General features: G+C 44.6%; 1 protein-coding gene and 1 pseudogene across 1 annotated transcript; both read left to right on the plus strand.

Moving 5' to 3' along the window:
- The first annotated feature begins 5,956 nt into the window (after positions 1 to 5,956).
- LOC138794008 (olfactory receptor 52K1-like) lies at positions 5,957 to 21,725 on the plus strand (annotated as a pseudogene).
- A 5,053-nt stretch (positions 21,726 to 26,778) lies between these two features.
- Positions 26,779 to 27,750, plus strand: LOC138794009 (olfactory receptor 2AP1-like). Its single transcript, XM_069972775.1, has one exon. The coding sequence runs from the start codon at positions 26,779 to 26,781 to the stop codon at positions 27,748 to 27,750; it is 972 nt and encodes a 323-aa protein (XP_069828876.1).

The raw sequence follows: 27,750 nt of genomic DNA on the forward strand, positions 1-27,750 counted from the left end.
GTCACTAAAAAAAATAGAAAAACAAAAAAGTTTTTAAAAAGTTCAGAGGATCATGGTACCTTGAAGGCCCTGGGTCTACTCTTACTATGGCATCTGTCCTCTGTGAGCCATAAGTATCATACAGTGTAGCTTCCTCGAGAAGACCACCCAAAATGGACTTCTCCAGGGGCGGTCTTCTCACAGAAATTGGAAAACTGAAAATCTATCACACAAAATCTGGTCATCTCCTCAAGGGGTCATCTACTCAAGGAGGTGGTCTTTTGAGGAGGATAATGATATAGGGGGACACAAGAGCTTCCAGTCTATGAGGATATAGGAGCACACACAAAAAAATTACAGTAAAATAAGCAGCAAGTGTGAATACAACCTCATAACCATTGCTAATAATAGAGAAGGACGGGAAAGTAGTATGATGTGTATGCTGATACTGTGAGAAGTAGTATGATGTGTATGCTGATACTGTGAGAGGTAGTATGACATGTATACTGATACTGTGAGAGGTAGTATGATGTGTATCCTGATACTGTTAGGTGTAGTATGATGTGTATACTGATACTGTTAGGTGTAGTATGATGTGTATACTGATACTGTGAGAGGTAGTATGATATATATACTGATACTGTGATGTAGTATGATGTGTATCCTGATACTGTGAGAGGTAGTATGATATATATACTGATACTGTGATGTAGTATGATGTGTATACTGATACTGTGAGAGGTATAATATATACTGATGCTGTGAGGTGTAGTATGATGTGTATACTGATACTGTGAGGTGTAGTATGATATATATACTGATACTGTGATGTAGTATGATGTGTATACTGATACTGTGAGGTGTAGTATGATAAATATACTGATACTGTGATGTAGTATGATGTGTATACTGATACTGTGATAGGTAGTATAATATATACTGATACTGTGATAGGTAGTATAATATATACTGATACTGTGAGGTGTAGTATATGATGTGTATACTGATACTGTGAGGTGTATTATGATATATATATACTGATACTGTGAGGTGTAGTATGATCTATATACTGATACTGTGAGGTGTAGTATGATATATATACTGATACTGTGAGGTGTAGTATGATGTGTATTCTGATACTGTGATGTAGTATGATATATATACTGATGCTGTAAGAGGTATAATATATACTGATACTGTGAGGTGTAGTATGATGTGTATACTGATACTGTGAGGTGTAGTATGATATATATACTGATACTGTGAGGAGTTGTATGATGTATATACTGATACTGTGAGGTGTAGTATGATATATATATACTGATACTGTGAGGAGTTGTATGATGTGTATAAGTAGAGATGTAATAAGCCTATGAGAGCCTGTATTATCATATATATATATATATATATATATATATATATATATATATATATATATATATCTAGTGATTGTAAGAAGCTTTCCTATTGTGCAGCCAGCTGTCCCTCCTATGAGACTATATAGTAGATGACAATAGGAGGTAACACTTACTGTTCCAATAGTCGGGTCAGTGACTCTCCAGGAAGCCCACTATGAATGACGTCCCCCCTCAGATCCCGGCTGTATTTATACCCTGCAGCACTGAGCACACAGAGTCCCCGGGGTCCAATCCTCACCGGTACGGACGTCACAGCTGATGCAGCATCTCTTGTCATGGCTCTTACTCTTTGCATCACAATAATTATCTGTATACAGGTGATAGAGTAAATATTACCCTCAGCCCTATGTAACACCACACCACATGTCACCAAGGGTTAAAGGGGTTACCCAGAGCTACAGAAACATGGCCACTTTCTTCTAGAGATAGCCCCACTCTTCTCTCAAGTTTGGGTCCGGGTTTTGCAACTTAGTTCCATTGCAGTGAATGGAGCTTAACTGCAACCCACACCTGACCTGGAGACAAGAGTTTTGCTGTGTCTGGAAGAAAGTGGCCCTGTTTCTGTAGCGCTGGATAACCCCTTTAAGTTTAGTACAAGATCCTGTGCTAGAGGAGTAGATGTGCATGGTCTCTGGGTTCTATGGGAATTATGGAGGTGCCTTAGATAGGTAGTTGACCTAAAAAGAAGCTTGTATTTGCCCCAGGTAGGTAGTTCTTCCTTTTTAGTTAGCCAAGTGCCCCCCATAGGTAGATAGGTGCCCCCCCCAGTAGTTTGCTGCTCCTCTGTAGGTAACTACATGTGCGCCTGTCGGTATAGATGTCCTAAGTTGATATTTACTCCCCAGTACATAGGTTCTTTCCCCGGTTTGAAGCCAATTGCCCCTTAAACAGTTAGAAATGTCCCCTGGTATGTGGAAATAGTAGTTTTTACCCCTGTAGATATTGTAGGTTTGTAGGAAACACTTGAAGATTAAAGCAGAGCATGCTAGTACCAGGGATTAAAGGGTATGTAGTACCAAGTAGCAAGTAGGCCTTGGGATGGAAAAACCCCTATATGGGATCATGACTGTCCTGGGACCAGCGACCTGCAGGCCTTTCAGGAACCAGTAACTTCTCTGCAGCTTCAGCGCTGCATCGCCTACGTCAAGTTTTGCAGATCATGTGCCAGTGTGCCGTCCAGTTCTGCACAGAACTAACCTGGAATGACGAGATCCCACTGAAACTCTGGACACCAGTGGTGCTGTCAAGTGTTTACATCCACATCAGACACTCATCTTATTCCCCATGTAGCTCAAAGTCTGCCTCCTGCTATTACGGTCTCTATATGATGGTGTTGGAGGATGTTGTGGAGTACTGATGAAGGTGTGCCACATTGCGGCCATGCTAACCCTCCCTTCCAAGGCAATGCTGATGCCCCAGCTATGTTGGCAGCTTCCTCTTCCTCGGCCTTGGCCTTGCACTCCACTGAGCTCTCTCTGACAGATGCTTGTGCTTGTATTCCTGCATCTATCACTCTCTACTAATGGAATTAATTAAGGGAGCAATGTTGTCCTTGTAGCAAGGATGCAGCAGTGTGGCCACCCAGTAGTCAGCACTAGTGAGAATATGGGCAGCTCTGCAGTCATTGCACGGGCACTGCAGCATGCAGTTGCTCATGTGAGCCAGGCTGCCCAGCGGCAAGGACAAGCTGTCCATAGGGGCAGGTTTCTCCTCTAGGTCCTCTGCATCCCCCTAGCTATGCTCCAATAATGCCCGTGAGCCACTTTGGGTGCTGCCATGCTGTGAGGGCAAATCCTCCTCCTTCCCTGTCTGCACTGTGGTGTACCTGTCATCTCTGTCATCTATACCACCGCACCTGCACCTACACTCCGCACATTACACCAGCTTGCCCAACTCCAGTTCCAACAACCTGGGCCACGACAACTGCCTAACTCCAACCAAAAAGAAAGGAAAGGCCTGTCATAAACTGTGTACTCATTGGCACAACGAAGAAACAAAGAAGAAAATATGTAAATTTATTTTACATGAATCAAAAAAAACAAATATCACAATGGGACATAAATAGTGATAAGCGAGTACTAAAATGCTCGGGTGCTCGTTACCCGAGACAAACATCTCCCGATACTCGAGTGCTCGTTTCGAGTAACAAACCCCATTGAAGTCATTAGGACACTCGAGCATTTTTGCAGGGGACCCAAGTTCGGTAGAGGGAAGGTTGTGTGAAAACCTGTGGACCTCAGAAAATGATGGAAACACCACGGAAATGCACAGGAAACAGCAGGGCAGCATGTATGCATGCCTCTGAGGCTACCTAATGGCACCATTATGCCTAATTCTGAGCAACAGCCTGGTTAAAACAGAGGTAGGCATATGAACCACCCAAAAACTTTGCCTGAAACAGCATGGCAGTGATGACACAGAGAACCATTAAAAACAGAGGTAGCATATGAACCACCCCAAAATTTATCCTGAAACAGCATGGCAGTGAGGACACAGAGAACCATTAACCCTTAGAGGACCGGGCCAATTTCAATTTTTGCATTTTCTTTTTTTCCTCCTTGTGCTCAACCCTTTAATGACACAGGGCGTATATTTACGCCCTGTGGTCGCCTCGGGGACTTCAGAGGGGGGCTGGGATTTATAGTGGACACGAACCTAGGTGCTGACAGCTAACTGGCTAGGCCAGCTGTCAGTCACCATCAAGGGTACACCTGGTGCCGATCGACTAGGGGAGGTGAGGCCCTGGCCACGGCTACACACAAAAAAAAAAAAAGATAACACAGCTGACTGGTTGCCGGGACACGATCGGTGATACCCCGGCAACCAGTCCCGCTCCTCCGCAGACGTAGTGACGTCAGAGCATGGCAGTGAGGACACAGAGAACCATTAAAAGTGAGTGAGGTAGCAAGTGAGCCTCCCAAAAATTAGGCCAGACACAGCATGGCAGTGAGCACACAGAGAACCATTAAACGTGAGTGAGGTAGCAAGTGAGCCTCCCAAAAATTAGGCCAGACACAGAATGGCAATAAGGACACAGAGAACCATTAAAAATAAGTGAGAAAGCTAGTTAGCCTCCCCAAAATTAGGCCAGACACAGCATGGCAGTGAGGACACAGAGACCCATTAAAAGTGAGTGAGGTAGCAAGTGAGCCTCCCAAAAATTAGGCCAGACACAACATGGCAGAAGAAGACTTGGCTGTTGGCTGAGAATTGAAGGAGGAGGAGAGAAGATACCAAGAATTTTCATGTTGAGCTGTTTTCCCCGGGTGGACAGTTGAATTCAGGTGAAATCCAGGCTTTGTTCATTTTTATAAACGTCAGCCTGTCAGCGATGTCAGTTGATGGCACCAGCTGCACTGAAGACCCGCTCTGACAACACGCTAGTGGCAGGGCAGGCCAGCACCTCCAAGGTGTAAAGCGCCAGTTTGGGCCACGTATCCAGTTTTGCAACCCAGTAGTTGTATGTAGCAGAGTGATTGGAAAGGACGTTGGTATGCTCAGCAAGGTACTCCCTCACCATCTTTCTGAAGGCCTTCCCCACTACTCTGTCTAGACTGGGGACGGTTGACATAGGCTTGCTGGGGTGCCAAGAAACTGTCAAAGGCCTTGGAGAGTGTTCCCCTGCCCCTTGACAAGCTGTTTGCTCCACCCCTCCTCTCCCCCGCTCTTTGGACCACAAAACTACGTCCTCTGGTGCTAGTGGTGTCACATGGAAAGTACAGTACATTTTCAGCTTCTGCAGCAGGGCCTGTTGATATTGATTCACTTTCATACTGCGTTCCTTGACAGGAATGAGAGTGGAAAAGTTCTGTTTGCACCGAGGGTCCAGGAAGGTGACCACCCATGTAATCGGTGTTGCCCAAAAAATTTTTAACCCGAGGGTCACGGGAAAGACAGCCTAACATAAAGTCAGCCATGTGCGCCAGGGTCCCAACACGCAAGAACTCCCTCTCCTCAATAGGCTCAATTTCCTCCTCCTCCACCAATTCCTCCTCTTCAGGCCATACACGCTCAACAACTAAGGATTGAGAATTGATAACCCTCTTCAGTCGTGGCAGCAGTCTGCTCCTCTGCCTCCTCTTCTTCATCCTCCTCATCCTCTACTCCTTGGTGAGAAACTGACGTCAAGGTGGTCTGGCTATCTAGCGGTGGATGTTCTTCACCCATCTCCTGAGGCAAAGGCAGACTTCAGGCTGAGCAGGGAGGTTTGAAGCAGACACAGCAGCGGGATGGTGAGGCTGATGATGGCGGCATCGCCGCTGACCATCTGTGTTGACTCCTCAAAGGGGCCCAGTACCTGACAAATAGCAGACATCCACGTCCACTCCTCATTGTAGATTTGAGGTAGCTGACTGACCTGACTACCGCTTCTTACCGAGGTTGACATCTGGCATTCCACAATGGCTCTGCGTTGCTGGTAAACCCTGGCTACTATCTGGAAGGTGGAATTCCACCTCGTGGGCACGTCGCACAGCAGTCTGTGAGCCGGCAGTTGTAAGCGCCTTTGCACTGCCCTAAGGGTGGCAGCATCCGTGGTTGACTTGCGGAAATGTGCAAAGATGCGCCACACCTTGGTGAGCAAGTCAGCCAAATTGGGGTAGTTCTTAAGGAACCGCTGCACCACTAGGTTGAACATGTGGGCAAGGCATGGTTCTGCCCGTTGTCACACACAACCATTCCTGCTTTGAGGCTCCGTGGTGCGAGCCAAAGATCTGTCTGCGCTGTGATGCCCTGCAACAGCTCCTAGGTCGTGTGCCTCTTGTCGCCTAAGCTCTGCAGTTTCAACACTGCCTGTTGGCGCTTACCCACCGCAGTGCTGATGCGACGTGCTCTTGGAGGGTAATAGAGAGGAGGAGGAAGAAGAGGAGTAGAAAGAGGTATACAAATCATGAGAGAGCGCGGTCGAGGTAGGCCCCCCGGTCGAGGTAGGCCCCCCAATCCTCGGTGTGGGCAGAACATGAGCGTAACCAGACTCTGTCTTAGCCTTCACCAAGTTGACCAAATGTGCCGTCAGGGAGATATAGTGTCCCTGCCCGCCAGCACTTGTTCACGTGTCTGTGGTTAGGTGGACCTTGTTGGTCAGGGCACCGATGATGTTATCCGACACGTGCTAGTGTAGGGCTGGAATGGCACACCGTGAAAAGTAGTGGCGGCTGGGACAGAGTACCGTGGGACGGCCACCGCCATGAGGTTCCTAAAAGCCTCTGTCTCTACCAGCCGATATGGCAGCATCTGCAGGCTCAGCAGTTTGCCTATGTGCACATTTAAGGCTTGTGTGTGCGGGTAAGTGGCAGTGTATTTGCACTTCCGTTCAAAGGTCTGCTGCAGGGACAGTTGAATGCTGCGCCTGTACACCTTGCTGGAGGGCGGGGAGCTTAGTGGAGGTGAAGGGGTGCGTGTAGGGCGGTGCTCGCGCCTGGGGCGGGGAGACTGACAGAGCCAGCACGTGACACAAGGGAAGGAGCAGGGGTGCGACTTGCACTGACTGAACGGCCTTGGTTCTACTGAGTGGGGTGTTTAGCACTCATATGCCTGCGCATGCTGGTAGTGGTAGGCTGGTAGTGGTGGCTCCCCTGCTGATCCTTGCGTGGCACACGTTGCACACTACAGTCCGTCGGTCATCCACACTTTCTTTGGAAAACCTCCAGACTTGGGAACATCTAGGCCTGGCCACGGGAGTTTGACTCAGTTTGAAACAGTTGCTGATCTACTCACTCTGCCCCTGCTACTCCTTCTGCCCACCCCTCTTCCTCTTTCAACCTGTCCTGCGTCTGAACTTGCCTCCCCCTCAGAAGCACGGTCTTCACTAGGCTTATCCACCCAGCTCGGGTCAGTCAGCTCGTCCTCATCCACCAGCTCTTCCTCCAATTCCTCACTCTGTTCCCCACTTTGAGTTACATCCATGCCAACAACCTCACTGTCTGACAACCGGGTCTCATCGTCATCATCAGACACCTCTTCCAACCCCGCTTGCAAGTCCCTACTCTTTATCACCCACTGACTGCGGGAGCTGCATAGTTTGGGCATCAGGACAGATCAACTGCTCCAGTTGCTCAGACTCAGGGAAGGGTCCAGAAAAGAGTTCCTGGGAGCATGGTGGTGGTGGTGGATCTGAATCCCTTCTTTCCCTGGAGGAGCCAGGCTGTGGGGAAGGAGGCTGAGCTAATGGAGCAAGGGTTCCACTCCCTTTCGTAGCTTTGGTGGACTGCATGGAAGACTGGGTGGTGGATAAGATACTGGACACATTATTCGCTATTCACGTGATCACCTGTTCACGCTGCTGCGGTTTCTAAAGTGGTGTACCCTGAGACCCCGTAAGTTGCGAGAAGCTAGGGAGTGAACGTCTGCAGTGTGCTACTGCTCCTTCATCAACGGGTGCTGCTGTGTCACCCTACCCTGAACCACGGCCTCTGCCAACTGCATCGCTTGGAACCCCACGCCCTCGTCCTCGACCCTTACTCCTGGGGTTCACCATTTTATGGACACTGCACAGTATGGAGCTTAGATATGCCTTGAGTAACAAATACAGAAAGCAGAAAATATACTAGTGGTCCCACAAGTTTTTGGGGGGCTTTGGGATACAATATGGTATTGGCTGCACCTATACACCCTGCGACACCCCCTTTACACTGTGCAAGCAGTAGTGAACTAAGATACAGTATGCCTTGCGTAAGAAATACAGAAGTCAGAAAATATTCTAGTGGTCCCACTAGTTTTTGGGAGGCAATGATATACAATCTGGTGATGTCTGCACCTATACACACTCTGTGACACCCCCTTTACACTGTGCTAGCAGTAGTGAACTTAGATATGCCTTGCATAAGAAATACAAAAATCAGAAAATATAGTAGAGGGCCCACTAGTTTTTAGGGGGCTGTGGGATACAATCTGTTGGTGGCTGCACCTATACTCACTCTGTGACACCCCCTTTACACTGAACAAGCAGTAGTGAACTTAGATATGTCTTGTGTAAGAAATACAGAAATCAGGAAATATAGTAGAGGTCCCAATAAAATAGTACTGAGCACTTCTTAGGGGTCTGTATGCCACACCTAATGTCCCCTTTCTGCCAGCAGCAGGTCACCACAGTGTGCTGCTGAAATCGTGGTAGCTGCACTGCAAGTCCCAGCCAGCAGTCTAGTAATACAATTTAAAAACAATTTGAAGCCCTTACAAGTGCTGTTTGGTTGTTTCGCTAGTATTCCCTGCCTACTGGAACGCTAATTCCCTCCCTAACGCTCTCCCTGACCAGCAGTAGCTCTGTCCCTAATCTCTTCCAGCATGCATGTGAGCCAAACCTCGGCGGCCGTGATTTTTATATGGCAGGGTCATCTGATCTGGCCAACCAATCGCTGCTATCGATATGTATGGGTCCTGCGTGATCGCAAGATGTACCAAAGAGTCTCCTGCATGTTTATTGGCTGAGAAATAGCGCCCAAACTTACAGGAAACGGATGATGAGATTTTCTCGAGTATCGCTAGATGCTCGTCCGAGTAACAAGTACCATCAAGTACCCTAATACTCAAATGAGTACCAACCTCGGACGAGCATGTTTGCTCATCACTATTACCACACCATCATCATCCTCATAATAGCTGGAAGTTACAGAACTTCTCTTAATGACTCTGTCCATAAAATATTATTCCAGAGAACTACAAAACAATCTTTTTGTGTGAAATGTTTGGACATGGGTTTTGTGGGTATTTTTCTTCTTTTTTGTATTTCTCCTCCTTCTCTTCCTCCTTCCTTTGTCTCGGGCTCCATGGGTTTGGTGACTATTTTCTCCTCCTTCCTCTTCAGGCTCCATGAGTTTGGTGACTATTTTCTCCTCCTTCCTGTCAGGACTGTATCTTTGCGGAGCATTATCCGCCCCTCGGCTCGTGCCGTGCGGCCGAGAAGGTGCTGATTTTCTTGCATTCTGTTTCTGTGTTATGTTTTGTAGTGTGTGAACACTGGTTATTTGCTCACCTTGGGAGACACACCCGACTTCACCTGCTGAGTTCTGTCTGGCCATGTCTGGGTTAATCTGTGTTTTGGTTCTGCTGTGACTGACAGGTCTTCCTGCCAGTGGATCTGTTTTGTTCTCAGCTGTCTGTGCTTGGAGATCAGGGGGATGGTCCAATTATGTTCTGGATCAGAACCCTGGTCTCCTATATAACTACCTCAGTCTGGGTGCAAGGTCACTTTATCCAGGCAGGATACGTGGTGTACTCTGGTGTCCGGCGCTGAGCGGGTTTTCCAAAGATTTCCAAGGAGATGATGGAGTCGTAGTACTAAAATCTTAAACTACTTTATTGCATGACGTAAAATAAAATACGTTTCGAGGAACATGCCTCTTCATCAGATCTGATGAAGAGGCATGTTCCTCGAAACGTATTTTATTTTACGTCATGCAATAAAGTAGTTTAAGATTTTAGTACTACGACTCCATCATCTCCTTGGAAATCTTTGGAAAACCCGCTCAGCGACGGACACCAGAGTACACCACGTATCCTGCCTGGATAAAGTGACCTTGCACACCGATTTCTTCTACCGACTCAGTCGGACCCCTGGTGGGCAGCGAGCGTTTAAAGCATTTGGCGGTGTCGGGCTCGTAGCACGACACGCAAAGGTGAGCAATATTCTATCACTCACTCTTACACCAACCTACCCTGCAGAATCACACTATGTGCGCAGTGCGCTGTATTCCCCTTTCTCTTTCTACCTCAGTCTGGGATATCATTGCTGGTTATTGACTTAGTCTCTGCCTGCTTGAGTTCTGCTATTATCTGTCGTTTCTCAGACCCTTCTGCCTTGTGTTCTGACCATCCTTGCTAGCCGCCTGCCCCTGACCATATTGCTTGTTTTTTGACTTTGCTTATTGGATTGTGATTTTGTACTTTTGCTGCCCGATTGTTGTGACCCGGACTGTCGACTATTCTTCATTGTGTTTTGTCTGTCTGTCTTGTCTTTGTGTCCCACCTAGCCAGTGCAGGGACTGCCGCCCAGTTGCTCGCCGCCATCTTAGGGCGGATTGTGGCAAGTAGGTAGAGGACAGTGGGCGGGGCTGAGCTTAGGGCTCACTGTCTTGTCTTGTCCTGCTGTCCGATTCCTAACAGAATAACCAGCCCTACTTTTTTTTTTTTCTCTCTCCCCACCTGACTATGGACCCCATGAAAGCTCTGGTTGAGCAAAGTCTCAACCAGCTTGTTCTGGAACTTACGCAACGGGTGCAGCAGGTAGAGTCTTTCCTGGGCCAAAATGCCATGCTATCTGCTGCTGTTCCCCCAGAACCTCCAGTGCAGCTTCCTGATAGGTTCAAAGGCGAGAGAAAGGCCTTTCAAATCTTCAGAGAGGGATGTAAGTTGTTTTTCAGACTTTGTCCCCGGTCCTCTGGGGATGAGAGCCAGAGAGCGGGCATAGTTATGTCACTCTTACAAGGACCTCCGCAGGAGTGGGCCTTTTCTTTGCCTCCAGATGCCACAGAATTGTCTTCTGTGGATCAGTTTTTCTCTGCATTGGAATTACTGTATGATGACCCTGACAGGGCAGCAGCAGCTGAGAGGCAGTTGACTACTTTGAGACAGGGCAAGCGACCGGTGGAGGAGTATTGTGCCGAGTTCTGCCAGTGGTGCGTTCCATCCGGATGGAATGATCCTGCGCTTAGATGCAAGTTTAAGCAGGGGTTATCTGATGGCATTAAGGATGCCTGGACAGGACACCCAGATCCCTCCACCCTTAAGCAGGCCATGAATTTAGCTGTTCGCATAGACCGTAGGCTCCGTGACAGACATAGGGAGAGAGTAGGCTCTGACCCTTCTAAGACCTCTGTTCCCTGCTCTGTCAAAAACTCTGTTGTTATCCCTGATATTCATGAGGACGAGCCCATGCAGCTGGGACAATTGGACGCCAGGACCAGGCGAGAACACCGGAGACACAACGGTCTTTGTTACTACTGTGGTGACAGTGGCCATTACATCAGTTTCTGCCACAAGCGTCCCAAGCGGCAAGAAAACCTGCACTCAGATCATCAGCGTTCAGGTGACTCCCAGGAAGGTCACTTGGGCGCACAGGTACCCTCCGGCGAAATAAATGTTTCTAGTTCTGCTGTACCTTATTTGCCTGTATCTGATGTGAATTTATCTTGTTCTTCTGCTCGTCCTGTCAGTAAGCCTGTTCTCCATGCCATGGACTCGTCTTCGGATGAATGGGAGTCAGATGGCAATTTTCTAAGTGAGGTTGAGTCCTGTGAGGGTCCTGAGGCCCCTCATAAAAGGGGGGGTACTGTCAGGACTGTATCTTTGCGGAGCATTATCCGCCCCTCGGCTCGTGCTGTGCGGCCGAGAAGGCGCTGATTTTCTTGCCATTCTGTTTCTGTGTTATGTTTTGTAGTGTGTGAACACTGGTTATTTGCTCACCTTGAGAGACACACCCGACTTCACCTGCTGAGTTCTGTCTGGCCATGTCTGGGTTAATCTGTGTTTTGGTTCTGCTGTGACTGACAGGTCTTCCTGCCAGTGATCTGGTTTGTTCTCAGGTGTCTGTGCTTGGAGATCAGGGGGATGGTCCAATGATGTTCTGGATCAGAACCCTGGCCTCCTATATAACTTCCTCAGTCTGGGATATCATTGCTGGTTATTGACTTAGTCTCTGCCTGCTTGAGTTCTGCTATTATCTGTCGTTTCTCAGACCCTTCTGCCTTGTGTTCTGACCATCCTTGCTAGCCGCCTGCCCCTGACCATATTGCTTGTTTTTTGACTCTGCTTATTGGATTGTGATTTTGTACTTTTGCTGCCCGATTGTTGTGACCCGGACTGTCGACTATTCTTCATTGTGTTTTGTCTGTCTGTCTTGTCTTTGTGTCCCACCTAGCCAGTGCACGGACCGCCGCCCAGTTGCTCGCCGCCATCTTAGGGCGGATTGTGGCAAGTAGGTAGAGGACAGTGGGCGGGGCTGAGCTTAGGGCTCACTGTCTTGTCTTGTCCTGCTGTCCGATTCCTAACACTTCCTCTTCAGGCTCCATGGGTTTGGTGACTATTTTCTCCTCCTTCCTCTTCAGGCTACATGGATTTGGTGACTGTTTTCTCCTCCTTCCTCTTCGTGCTTCATGGGTTTTGTAATAAATTTGTTTCTTTTGCTAATTCTCTTCCTACCACTTCTTCTTATACTTCTTGGGGCTTCTTGAGTTTTGTGGTTATTTTTTTCTTTTTGTTCTATTTTCCATTGACTTTTTTTTCTTCTATTTCAAACTCCATGGGTTTTGTGGTTACTTTTCTTCTTTTTTTCCTTACATAGTTACATAGTTAATACGGTTGAAAAAAGACACATTTCCATCAAATTCAATCAAGGAGGGGATGGATACAGGGAAGGGGGATATACAAGGAGGGGATGGATACAGGGAAGGGGGATATACAAGGAGGGGATGGATACAGGGAAGGGGGAGGGATGATGATAGGTTCTATACATATGCATTTAAGTTATTTTGGTCTAAGAACTTGTCTAAGCCGGTTTTGAAGCCCTCTATTGTTTTTGCTGTGACCAGATCTTGGGGTAGACTGTTCCACAGATTTACTGTTTTCATTGTAAAGAAGGCTTGTCGCCTTTTTCTCTTCCTTCTTTTTCTACTTCTTTCTTGCCAGGGTCCATGAGTTTTCTTTCTGCCCCTCCTAGATCTTAGGGCTCAATAGGTTCTATAACAATTTTTCTTCTTTTTCTCCTTTTCTCTCCTGGGGCTTTATTTATTTATTTATTTATTATTCTTTTTCTCATTCTCCCGCTTTTCTTTCTTTTCCTCTTCTGGCACCATCAGTTTTGTGACTGTTTTTCCCCTTTTTTATTTTATGGTTATTTTTACGCATCTTCTTCTCCTTCTTTTTTCAAAACAAATCTGTATCTGTATTTAATCCCCCCTTTGTTTTAAGTACATTTTTGAAACTATTTCCAAATCTACTCTTACTGTTGTAATTGTGATGTTTGGTGACATCAAGTTATCTTTGAAAATGGTGAATGTGACTGTAAATTCAGAAGTTCTTTTATAGGGAATTCCAGGGATTCCTGAAGATATACACAACCTTGTGTCCACTGTGATGTTTTTTGTTTACATCTTCTCCCTTACTGCCAATGGCAGCATCATATGTTTGGTGGTCTTAAATTGACTGTACCACCAGGCCCAGGCTGAAGCACTGGACGCTGGCCGACCCACCCTTAGTGGGAGAAAACCCTAGCCCCGCTATGATAGGGTTCCATTGATTCTAATGGAGTCACGTCATGGAGGGGCTGGAGTTTCTTCCCACTAAGGGTGGGTCGGCCGTCTCCAGTGCTTCAGCCTGGGCCTGGTGGTACAGTCACTTTAAGTACATGTATCTGGTTATAGCAAACCTTGCCGCCTCTGATCTCCTATTTGATACTGTAACTTTACCAAAACTCATTGCCCAATACTGGTTTGGGTCGTCTTCTATTAACTTCAGAGTCTGCATCTTTCAAATGTTCTGTGTTCATTACCTTGGAAGTGTTGATTCCTACCTACTGATGTTCATGGCCGTGGATCGCTATGTTGCTATATCCCAGCCTCTAAGATATAATTTGGTTATGACCAACAAAAGAATGATTATTATTTTCTCTATTTTATGGATTTTCACAGCCACATCTCCAAATGCAACTCTCACGATTCAAGCTTCTGACATTGTTTTGTGTGGCCCAACGACCAAGATAAACAGTTTGTTTTGCACCCATTCTGCAATCACGGCATTAGCATGTTCAGATGTCACCTTCACCAGAAAAGTGGCCTTTGTGTGTGCTATGGTGGTGCTCAGTGTCGGACTGGAGTGCTTGGGCCCACCAGGGGAAATCATTCATGGGGCCCACCCTTCAGCCACTATACTTATCTATGGTAACATTAATAAGGGTCCATTAACACGGTGTGATATGGGGCAGCATAGGGCTGCAAACAATTGCTAATCAGCAGGGCAGAAATACACCGAGATGTGTGACCAATAACAATGATTTATACAGCTGCACAAAAGATCAAATCAGCCGACTAGCGGGCATTTGCGCGTCAGCTGATCTCTGACACTTTTACATGGGGCTTCCTAAGAGCTTTTGTTACCTATAATTGCCCTGTGCAATTGGCTATAAGACAGGTTTCTTTGCATGATAACACTTTATACAGATACAAAAGTCATACAGCTACCAATAACACCAGTATATAAAGAGCAAATATCCCCACACATATTACCGCCATACTGTTACTGACCAGATCCTGTATACCAAGACTGATATTACCAATAATACCAGTATATAGGAGGGAAATAGTATCACCATACATATTACCGCTATACTGGTGCTGACCAAATCCTGTATACTATGACCAATATTACCAGTATACAAGGGGGAAATATTACCGCCGCTACTACTGACTAGTACCACCACATACTGACTTACACCGTCACCACTGCTACTGAATAAAATCCTCTGTACACAGACCACTATCACCTCATACAGTCATATAGAGGCAGACCCAGCTCTACACAGGCTCTATACACCATATACATTACACTGCAGTTGCATCAGGTGACTCACAGGAGACGTCTTCTCTGATCGGAGTTCTTCGCTTTTCATTTTCTTCTCCATCTGCCCTGGGCCATCAGAACTTCTCCGAGCCACGAATCCACAGAATCTGCCAGACAGACATATTAGGCTTCACACTCTGGCACCATCCTCATCTCTCTACACACTGCACATCTGTATTGGCCCCTTTACTGGTCCCTTGTTCAGTCTTCCATATAGATGGCCCCATGTGCATCTACTATAGTAGAAATCCCCCTATGCGCAGTCCCCCTATAGTAGATGACAACCTCTGTGCATCCCCTATACAAGGGGTAGGGAACCTTGGCCCTCCAGCTGTTGCAAAACTACAACTCCCATCATGCCTGGACAGCCACAGCTAAAGCTGTAGTTTTGCATTAGCTGGAGAGCCAAGGTTCCCTATCACTGCCCTATAGTATATGACCCCCTCTGTGCATGCCCTATTATATACATCCCCCCTGTGTTGTCTCACCTATAAATGGCTCCCCTGTGTTATCCATCCCGCATATACTGTAGATAGCCCCCTTTTGTTGTCCATCCCCCTATACAGCCCCCTTATGTTGTCCATCCCCCTATATAGCCCCCTTCTGTTGTCAATCCCCCTATACAGCCCCTTATGTTGTCCATCCTCCTATATGGCCCCCTTATGTTGTCCATCGCCCCAAAACAGCCCCCTTTTGTTGTCCATCCCCCTATACAGCCCCCTTTTGTTGTTCACCCCCCCTATATAGCCCCCTTCTGTTGTTCACCTCCCTATATAGCCCCCTTCTGTTATTCACCCCCCTATATAGCCCCTTCTGTTGTTTACCCCCCTATATAGCCCCCTTCTGTTGTCCATCCCCCTATATAGCCCCCTTCTGTTGTCCATCCCCCTATATAGCCCCCTTCTGTTGTTCACCCCCCTATTTAGCCCCCTTCTGTTGCCCCCCCATTTAGCCCCCTTCTGTTGTTCACCCCCTATATAGCCCCCTTCTGTTGTTCACCCCCCTATATAGCCCCCTTCTGTTGTTCACCCCCCTAAATAGCCCCCTTCTGTTTTTAATCCCTCTATATAGCCCCCCTTCTGTTGTTAATCCCCCCTATAGCCCCCTTCTGTTGTTAATCCCTCTATATAGCCCCCTTCTGTTGTTAATCCCCCATATAGCCCCCTTCTGTTGTTAATCCCCCATATAGCCCCCTTCTGTTGTTAATCCCTCTATATAGCCCCCCTTCTGTTGTTAATCCCCCATATAGCCCCCTTCTGTTGTTCACCCCCTATATAGCCCCCTTCTGTTTTTCACCCCCCTATATAGCCCCCGTCTGTTTTCCATCCCCCATATAGCCCCCTTTCGTTGTCTATCCCCCATATAGCCCCCTCCTGTTGTCCATCCCCCATATAGCCCCCCTTCTGTTGTCCATCCCCCATATAGCCCCCCTTCTGTTGTTCACCCCAATATAGCCCCCCCTTCTGTTGTCCATCCCCCATATAGCCCCCCTTCTGTTGTTCACCCCAATATAGCCCCCCCTTCTGTTGTCCATCCCCCATATAGCCCCCCTTCTGTTGTTCACCCCAATATAGCCCCCCCTTCTGTTGTCCATCCCCCATATAGCCCTCTCCTGATGTCCCCCTAAAAATAAACAAAAACAACTCACCTTACAACACGCTCCCCCGTCGGTCGCGGGTGTCTTCTTCTCTCTTCACGACAGATCAGCCGCATCCTGGTGAAGTCCCGGGCAGCACGTCGCCTCTGAGCTCTGTGTGCGCCGCGGCGGCTGAGACTTCCGGTACACGCTCCCAGCCGGAAGTCCCAGCCGCCGCAGCGCACACTGAACTCAGAAGCGACGTGCTGCCCGGGACTTCCCCAGGATGCTGCGGATCTGTCGGGGGCGGGAGCGGAGGTGACACTGACACTCTTGTGATCGCAAGCAAACGCTGCTTGCGGTCACAAGAGTGATTGACAGGGCGGGAAGCCTATGGCTTCTCGCGCTGTCAATCAGCACACTACATTTAACTGGAAGCGATTGTTGCGATCGCTTCCAGTTAAAAAGATAGGTGCCGCACCCGAGTGGGCCCCCCGGGAGCACGGGGCCCCGGCTGGGCTTGCTGGCTGGAGACCACATGGCTGCAGTCTCCAGCCCTGTGTCCCCTGACAGGGGGCGGGGCCCACTCCAGCTCGGGGCCCACCGGGGGTTTCCCCGGCCCCCCGGTGGCCCAGTCCGAGCCTGGTGGTGCTCCTTGTGTCTTTAGGGATCATTGTGCTTTCCTACATATTGATCATGGTGGAGATCTCCACATCATCTCACTCTGAAAATTGGCAAAAAGCCTTCTACACCTGCACAACCCATCTGCTGGTGGTGGCCTTGTATTATGTACCTTAAGTTTTTCTGTACATTGTGTCTGTAACCGGTTGCTTTTGGTAATAGTCTGAGAAGGCCATAACCACACAGATTTATAGAAAAATAAGAGATTTATTACAGAAAACAATACTTAGCTGCAGTTACAGATGGTACAGATGCATGGTTGTTCCTTCCACAATGAGATGGGGAGCCCCATTGTATATTATGGACTAATATACACCCATTTTGCTCGATGACAGGGTGCTGGGCACCTTCCATCCATGGTCCCAGCTGAGGCTGACTAGAAGCTACATACCCCCGATCTTTATAGTAAGTTTGGGTGGGGGGTGATGTGCTTCCAGAAATGTCTATGTAGACCACTGATGACCATGAATGGAAGTTTCCCAGGCTTTGTACATGCTTACCAAGCAAAATGTGGTTGTACAATTACAGCTACATGCATTTGGACAATAACAACAACTGTGTCCTCCAATGTTGACACTACTGGGGAGGTTTATGGCCGAACAGTTGACATAACAATACATCTACCTATTCCCATGCACATAGCTAAATACAAACCAATCCCACTTACACAGCCAGCTAAGATAGATAGATAGATAGATAGATAGATAGGAGATAGATAGATAGATACAAATAAGACATGAAAACACTACATTCCTTCCTATCACATGAATAAGACACTTTAACAATCTGAAATAAACCCATCCGGTTACACTCCACCCCTTGTCTTATTGATGTGATTTAAGGAAGTTACAAAACATTATTTGTGATGTCATAGATTTGGTATCATCCTCATTTGAACATGTAATTATTCACATACTATTCTCTTCATTTTATACTTCACCTCCTGTTTCTAAACCTTTGTGTAATAAACTAAGCTTGAGACCATGACAAGTACATATAAGTAATGACACTTCCCACCCCTTGGTCCATAATGGACATGAGGTTGCTGTAGGACAATATTTCACTATTTATCTATCTATCTATCACAGAAATTACCCCGTCACTGACTGGGCTAAAAACCAAAACTGGAAAAGACTGGTGTGCTGGATTATCAGTCATAGCAATGAAAAAATGTCTCTTTAGTTGTTAAAAGTCTCTTTTGTTACAGTCTTTGCAAGTTGATTGGTCTGTCTCAGTCCTTCCCCCTCCTCTCTCTCAGGTCAGGGGGGTTGCAGGTATGGCTGGAGGTGCAGACTCTAGAGCCCCTTTCTGTGGCAGTGCTGTGCCGGGTGAGGGTCATCTTTCTCCATCATCTTGGCACCTCGGCAGACAGTCATCTCAGGTTGTCGCCTCTTCAGGCTCCTCTGCACCTCCTCTGAAGATGGAGTTAGAGACAGACCATAGCAGATAACAAACATTCAAGCTGTATGGGGTGGGCTCAGCAACTCAGTCTCAGTCACACAAGAGCAGAATATCATGACTTGCAGCGTCCTTGATGGCTCTTGTATCTCTTTATAGTGTTTGTTCTTCACCACCCCTTCATTAAATGAATGAAACAACAGTAACAAATGTCACACTCTAATTTTATCAATCCAACACCTTCTTGTAGTAACATTACCCAGTCAGCACCTGAGGATTTCTGTTATAGACCAAACAAGACAAACACATATTGTCCTCCTATATGTCTCTAGTCATTCTACCCTTATTGCTAAATACTCTAAGGCTCTCAGGTATCTCATCAATATCATGTATATATTTCTGTTATAGCAAGAGGGAGTATAAAGAATATGTCAACTTTCTTTTACCATCTGTCAAATTTGTTTCAATTTAGTACATTTCATTTTTTTTTATCTGTCATATAACCCCAACATACAACTCATAGAACTATACATAAGTCTGAGCCATCCATACATACAGGTAATACAACTATACATACAGCTCATAGAATGATCTAAATAGATCACTCTATTGCTTTCAGCTGAGTTCAAAATCGCTGCGCAAACGTTTAGAAACATATAACATATGGCAGTACAGACAAACAATAGACATACATGGGCCCATTCACAACAGTCTCACAGGAAGCGCAAAGTCACTTACAAAAAAAAACAAAAACAAAAACAAAAGAGTTCTTATCAACTCTAACTGGAGCTCCAAACAAAAACCTAAATGCGCATTTTTATTCAGTCTGGTGTCTCACTGAACTACAATCCCCATTATACCCAAACAACACATGTGGGTAGTACTACAAAAAAGAACATTAAGTTTTACTCTGGCCAGGACTCAACAGGTGATACCAAACCTGGCTTCTCTGCTAGGACGGCCACTTACTCCTGCAAACAAACAAATCATTAGTTGTAATTAGGGGAAGAAATACATTAGCAGGAGGTGTCTCTTCACTTCTGTTCTTCTCTCAACAGCTGCAGAATACAAAACAATAAGGAAAACACAATATGTACACAATACAAAAGTACTGACATTTGGCCAATTTGTTACCACGTGGATTTAAATTATTGTTAAAGGATATGCATTACATCCCAGGTTATACACATACTATATATAGCAATACTCCAAGAACCTGCAGATAAAACACAGACATATTAGTTATATCATAGATTAAATAATCCCATGAAGTCCTCATGTTCCATCAGATTATACTGTATCTGACTGGTCCACATACAGAAAATACAAACACTAAAACAATGGACAGAGGACAACACTTTGTACAGAGATTAAGTCTATAAATCTCACCACCAGATAGCCATCAACTTTCCTTCAAATGACAGAGTCCCCAACTGATATCTTTCTAGCCAATATATTCATGATCTTCATTAGTTTCAAATGTGAATATCTAGTAATATTTACACTTAAAACTCCACCAACTCCATGCTACTAATATAAGCCATAGATCAGCTTCAGAGACTGAACACAGACTGTTACCTGACAAGCTGCTGCTCACTCTGCTCTCCTAGATACAGAGATAGAAAAACTTTTCTGCAGTGCAAATACACATGCAACGTCATATACGGACCATTACAACACAAATATACAAGCCGTCATTTAAGGCTGGAAGTTACGCTTTTCACTATCACACTGTTACCTTCTACACATTCGTCGTTCCAATACCGGTAATACAATAACATCCATTCTTACCGGCCAATAACTCACGACTTCTACTCATCCTCTTAGCAAACACATTACTACAGGTTTCACATCTCTCAAACTCTTACCATGAGTTACTTCAAACCTATAAACCAACACACTGCGGCCACTCATTGGCCAAAACTTGGTGAGGAGCTGCTCCCACCCTACAATCTCCACATCCATGAAGCCCACTTGCTTCACTTCTTTTTCTTGTATGTCTCTCTCAATTCGCGCCAGCAGACAGATCCATCCCACATCTGCTGCGGTCTTCCGCCATTCAAGAGACATAACAAGGCACCACCAGCCGACTGGGGTCTGTCAGCTGAAATGGTGTCACCATCTCGAGTGCTGGGTGCACAGGGTCGCGAACTATACACCCACCAGGGGACTGGACTCGCTTTGTCATCTACCCCACAACTACACATCTCAGCTAACACATACATTATACTTCTATTATATAGTTATAGCAATTCCTGGACTATTATCCCACTTCTGACACCATTATGTAACCGGTTGCTTTTGATAATAGTCTGAGAAGGCTATAACCACACAGATTAATAGAAAAATAAGAGATTTATTACAGAAAACAATACTTAGCTGCAGTTACAGATGGTACAGATGCATGGTTGTTCCTTCCACAATGAGATGGGGAGCCCCATTGTATATTATGCACTAATATACACCCATCTTGCTCGATGACAGGGTGCTGGGCACCTTCCATCCATGGTCCCAGCTGAGGCTGACTAGAAGCTACATACCCCCGATCTTTATAGTAAGTTTGGGTGGGGGGTGATGTGCTTCCAGAAATGTCTATGTAGACCACTGATGACCATGAATGGAAGTTTCCCAGGCTTTGTACATGTTTATCAAGCAAAATGTGGTTGTTCAATTACAGCTACATGCATTTGGACAATAACAACAACTGTGTCCTCCAATGTTGACACTACTGGGGAGGTTTATGGCCGAACAGTTGACATAACAATACATCTACCTATTCCCATGCACATAGCTAAATACAAACCAATCCCACTTACACAGCCAGCTAAGATAGATAGATAGATAGATAGATAGATACAAATAAGACATGAAAACACTACATTCCTTCCTATCACATGAATAAGACACTTTAACTATCTGAAATAAACCCATCCGGTTACAGTGTCTAACATTACTGTCATAATTATTAAGCCAGACGTTAATGCTCTAATTCTATTCATTACTCTGTTGTCCCACATATAGCCAATCCTGTTATATATTTTCTCAGAACTAAAGAAATCAGGACAACATTGATAAAGGTTCTTCAGAGAATCAAACACAGGGTTGTTCATAGGCTAATTTGTTAATATATATAAGGATTATGTACAGTAAGGTCAAGGTAGAACCTGTAAGATCCCCATAGGCCTTGATAAGTCTATATGGATGTTTTAAGATCCTTGTAGAAATTGTAAAGTTCACGCAGGTCAAGTCCATATAGCCTTGTAACATCTGAGCTGACACTGAAGACTTCACATAGACCTTGAAAGATCAATGTACTGTACAATACTGTTCTCCTTGTAAGGTTCATGAAGGCATTTTAAGACCCAAATAGACCTTTTAAGAGCCATGTAAAGTCCATAAAGACCTTTTAACCTTTTTTAACCTTAGAACTTTTAGTATCTCTGTTGACCTTGTAAACCATGGAAGGTCCAGTGACAGCTGGTCACCCCCTCTAGATTTAAAGACGAATGACCTCCACTATAAGAAATATGAGTGACTATGGTGGTATGCCTGTGATGTTGAATGTCACCTTAGTGATCACCAACATGTCTCCCAAAATGTCTGGTCTTACCAACATAATCCATAGCACAGGTGCAGGAGCACAAGAATACTACAGCTCTAGAGCTAGAGTTGGCAAAATTTTAAGGTTAAAAATGTAGCCCATGACCTTATGCACAAATATCCTAGTCCCGTCAATATACATGCATGCAACACATTCCTTTCCACATCTAAACATTTTGCAGGGGTTACGATCCAGCCACGTATTGTTGTGAGGCGGCTCATAGTGACTATGAATAAGGTGATCTCTAAGGGATCTACCCTTGTGGAAAGTAACTGATACATGCTAATCTAATTGTAGACTCCTCCAAAACTTTTTAATAAATTGCATGTCATTGCATCTCACTGGACCTCTCCTTTATGTCATACAGCTAATAATTAGAGCAAATAAAATATTTCAGCCAGTAATAGTACTGGATGATGTCCTTTTCTCTTCATATGTAAATGTTTTGGGGTATTCATTCTTTCCATCATTGCCGGTCCTCATCTAGATGTCTAGACGACATTTACTGTAGATCATATTTTCAAAGAAGAATTTGTGCCTCTTTTGTCAGTACTTCCATTGTGTTTCCGATACAATATATAAAAAGAGACCCCCAAAAAATAATTTTTCCCTGTTGAGAAAAATCCGAAAGAAAATGCAAACAGTAGAATTGAAATGAATATTTCTATTTGAGTTTTTATATTTTCATTTTGCAAATCAAATATCCATAGTTTGGGAAATATTGTAAAATGTGTTTTTCAATTATTATATATACAAAGTCCACATTTACTGTTTAAATGATAGGTTTTTTTTTTTATGTAAAAATTTTAATTAAATTAAAAGACAGATTAGTTCAGATTTATTATGTGACCATAATCTGTATGATTCTATTGAAAAACAAAGCAAACCCATTTAGAGGGGAAACCTCTAACAAAACTAAAATAATGTGGTTGCATAAGTGTGAACACCATTTTATAATTGGGGGTGTGGTTATGTTCTGAATTAGCCAATCACATTTGCATTCATATAACACAGTAGTAAGTACACGGCAGACATAATTTAAAGAGATTCTGACTAACCCCATAGATTGTCCAAGTGTTCATGATAGTTTTATATTACTGCAAAAACGAAGGGGGATATTTATGCCCTGCCGGATTCACTAAGAGGAGCATGATTTAAACCTGCATGTAGGCATAAATCATGGTAAATCTGGTGTGGGAGGAGGCCTTGCTGCGGACACCTCCCCCCCACCACCCGCTGCAGCGTACATCAGGGAGAAGGGGCATACACCATGGTACAGCTTTTTACAAATCTCCCCTATAGTCCATAACCAGCTTACAACACATATAAAAGATTTAATTGTTGAAAGGCATCAGTCAGGAGAACATAGTGATGATGATCATCAAGAAGTGGACAAAATTTTGATTAACTGGACGTCCTTCAAAATTAATGAAAAGACAAGAAGAGAATTGGTCCAGGTGGGTGTCAATAGACTAAAGCAGCATTACAGGAGGTGAAAGGATATATAGCAAGTACTGGTTATGTACTGCATGTGACAACAATTTCTGTATTCTTCGTATGTCTGGGTTGTGGGGTGGAATGAGATACATCCAAGGCTGGCTATAAAAACCTTTAGGCCAATGTAAAATCTATATTAAGTCTTTCAATAGCGTGTGGGAAACCATGTAATGGTCTGATGAGACCAAGATTGAACAATACTGGGACCCACACCGGCCCACAGTGACCCCAAGCGCATTACTACATGCCACCGCCTTTGTCCATGTAAAATCTGTGCAGATCCCATTCCTGCCATCATCAAAGAATAAAGCCAAAAGTCTGGATGCCCCCCAAATGTGGTATTGCGGCCTGTTGACCAGGTTTCTTTAACCCTTGACCCAACTAATTGCAAACCCATAACTCCCAGCAAGGCCTGACAGCTATGGCTTTACAATAGACATTGCAACCTACCTAGATGCACTTTAACAGCTATCACATCCTCCTCTTTTCTACATTACTCATGGACCATTGCAGCTTGGGATTTTTTAGGAATCTTGGATGCTGGCCAATCACATTCAGAGCTGGGGATGCATGTTTTTTGGGAGGTGCCAGATTTAATCAGGCGCTTTCTGGACACAGATGCCTGTGATTGTTTCCCCTAGTGCTTTACTTGCATTTCCCCTCCTGTTTATTGGACCTATAGTGCTCTGACCACTTGTCTAATTTACTTGTTTCCTGGTTCTGGTCCTGATATTCCCCCTCCATTTTTTAACATCTGACTCTTGTATAGTAATTGAATATGTCCCTGATTGTACCTCCTGACTGAGACTTTGGCTGCCGACTTTGGTTTTGGTTCTTATTTTGTGTCTATTTGGTCCCTATCTGAGCTTCCTTCACTTTCCTGCACAGTTACAGGCTATCACCCAGTTGGGGCTATCAAGACCCTCTACCTCAAGTTATGTCTTGGACAATGTTTAACCCCAGACCAGGAACCAGGAGTCCAAATAAGGGTCATATAAATGTACAGAGTTCCATAGAATGAGGAGGTATACATACAGTACAAACAATTATATTAATTCACATATGTCAATAACTGCAAAAAGCGCCAAGAGCTTGGGTCACATGCAGTAAAAACAAAGTTGTATATACAGTACATGGTAGCAACTATGCAAATAGCAAAAAAAAAAATACATTTTGCATATAAGTTGAGAAAAGTACAGCCTCCATCTTAGACCCCAACGTGTTTCACCACGCTTGCTTCTTCGTGGGAGCCCTTTGATGAAGCAAGGTGGAAGCCACAATATTCTCAACTCTTATTCTCACTGTATAATCTATAACTAAATATACTTTTCTCAGGTTATGTGTTTTCCAGAATTTTCCAGAGTTTTAATAAAACTCCTGAGACGTCTCATCAGCAAAGTTTGTGGCGTGATGTCTGCAGCCACCGGGGACGATCCCCATAGGACGACACATACTATATATATTGTACAGAGACTGTGATCAGCAGACGGCCGGGGGATCTGCTGAGACGACTTCTTCATACTGACTGTGAGTAATAAGATGCAGACAAATTATATATACATATTATATACAGGGTCCTACACTCCTCCATATTACACCCTATTACCAGCTCAATGTCTGATACTAAAGTCCAGGTAGAAAGTTGTAAATCTGCAAGGAAACCAGCGACATCCCCGATCACTGAGGGATTAACCCTTTAGCTACAGATGAGTGAAGCGTTTGGAAATTTGCACTAAAACATATTTTCCTTTCTGTTTTTTTTTTTAAACAAAAAAATAGCAAAATTGGAATGGAAATATGCCATATTAAATAACTATAAACTAAAATGGCTGGTGGCTAATGCATTAGACAGGATCCCCTCACATTATTACCGCCAGTCCTTTTAGTTTATATTCACTTCATACAGCATATTTCCATTCCGATTTTGCTATTTTTTGTTTACTTAGTCCGTGTACATAAATCAGTTAGAATAGTCTATGTGTGGTAGATGTTATAAAGATAACATTGTGCCATAGTTGTTGTAGCACTTTGTGTTCAAATTCCTCCCAGTGTATCAGATTTTGTCTAGGGGAGACAATACAGTCAGATGGTGCTACTGCACCCCTCACCCTCCACGGTGTCCCGTTCCTGGGTGCAGGCTCTCCCGGTCTGTTTTGGTCTGCTCCCAAATGGTTGGCTTCTTGCCCAACGTCAGAAAGGATGAGTCTCTCATTTTTCCAAACATTTTACAATAGAACAGTTTAACTACAAAGTTAGTAGAAAATCAATGCAAATGTTCACTCATTGGTTCATGGGTTTTGTAGTTTTTTTTCTCCGGTTTCTTCTTCCTTTTCAGGGTTCATGGGTTTTGTTCTTATTTCCCTTGTCCTTCTTTTACTTCTTAAATTACCGTTGGTTTTATGGGTAGTTATCTTTTTTTCCTCCATCTTCCTTTTCAGGCTCCCTGGGTTTTGTGGTTATTTTTCTTCTTTTTTCTCCCTCTTCTCCTTCCTCTTTGGGGTCCATAGGTTTTGTGGCTCTTCATCCTCTTCTTCTTCCTCTTTTTCTTCCTCCTCCTTTCCTGTTAGGGCTCAATGAGTTTTGTGGTTATTTTCCCCCTCTTACTTCTTATTTTGCCTCTTAGGTCTCCAAGTGTTTTGTGGTGGTGTTTCTTCTTCTTTCTTCCTTTTTTTTCCCTTCTTCTTCCTCCATGGATTATGTGATTAATATTTTTCTTTTACTCCTTCTTTTACTTCCTCTCAGGTCTCCATAGGTTTTGTGCTTTTTTTTCTTAATTTTCACCCTCTCCTTCATCTCCTTCGTCTTCTTTCAAAAAAAAAAAAAAAAAAAAAAGTTGAACCCTAAAGGGTTAATGTACAAATTATAAAGAATAAAACACTGAACCCAAAACCATTTCAATTTGATAATGTTGCGAATCAATTGTTAAATGTAATACTTTGTTTTAAGGCAAAATTTTGAAACATGTCCAAAGTGTACCCTTACCCTTTCAATCTTGATGTATATTGGTGACCATAACATGACATTATCTTTTTTCGTGTATTTTTTTCTAGGGCTTTTTAACAAGGTTTATAAAACAGAAAATGGTAAATGAGACTATAATTTCAGAAGTTATTTTAGTGGGATTTCCGGGAATCCCTGAAGACTTACATAACCTTGTCTCTACTGTGATGTTTTTGGTTTACGTGTTCTCCCTTATCGCCAATGGCAGTGTCATATGCTTGGTCGCCTTAAATACTTACCTTCATCAACCCATGTATCTGGTTATAGCAAACCTTGCCACCTCTAATCTCTTATTTGATACAGTTACTTTACCGAAACTCATTGCCCGATACTGGTTTGGGTCGTCTTCTATTAACTTCAGGTTGTGCCTCTTCCAAATGTTCTGGATCCATTACCTTGGAAGTGTTGATGCCTGCCTGCTTATGTTCATGGCCGTGGATCGCTATGTTGCTATATCCCAGCCTCTAAGATACAACTTGATTATGACCAACAGGAGAACGATCATCATTTGCTCCTTCTTCTGGATTTTCACAGCTACACCTTCAAATGTAGCTATGTCTTTTCAAACTTCTGACATTGTTTTGTGTAGCTCATCCACCAACAAGATAAACACTTTATTTTGTACCCATACGGCAGTCTTGGCAACAGCATGTACAGATGTCACCTTTATAAGGAAAGTGGCCTTTGTTTGTGCCATGGTGGTGCTCCTTGTATCTTTAGGGATCATTGTGCTTTCCTACGTCTTGATCATAGGGGAAATTTCATCATCATCTCGCTCTACAAATTGGCGCAAACTCTTCTACACCTGCACAACCCATCTGCTGGTGGTGGCCTTGTATTATGTACCTCGAGTTTTCCTCTACACCATCTCTCTCAGTTCTGTAATAGTTATTAGGCCAGATATCCATGCCCTCATCCTGTTCCTTTACTCTGTTGCCCCCCATATGGCCAATCCTGTTATATATTTCCTCAGAACAAAGGAAATCAGGCAAACATTAAGGAAAGTTCTTCAGACAATCCAATACAGGGTTGGTCATAGGTTCATTTGTTAA

Source organism: Dendropsophus ebraccatus, chromosome 5 (assembly GCF_027789765.1).
Source record: "Dendropsophus ebraccatus isolate aDenEbr1 chromosome 5, aDenEbr1.pat, whole genome shotgun sequence".
Lineage (NCBI taxonomy): Eukaryota > Metazoa > Chordata > Amphibia > Anura > Hylidae > Dendropsophus > Dendropsophus ebraccatus.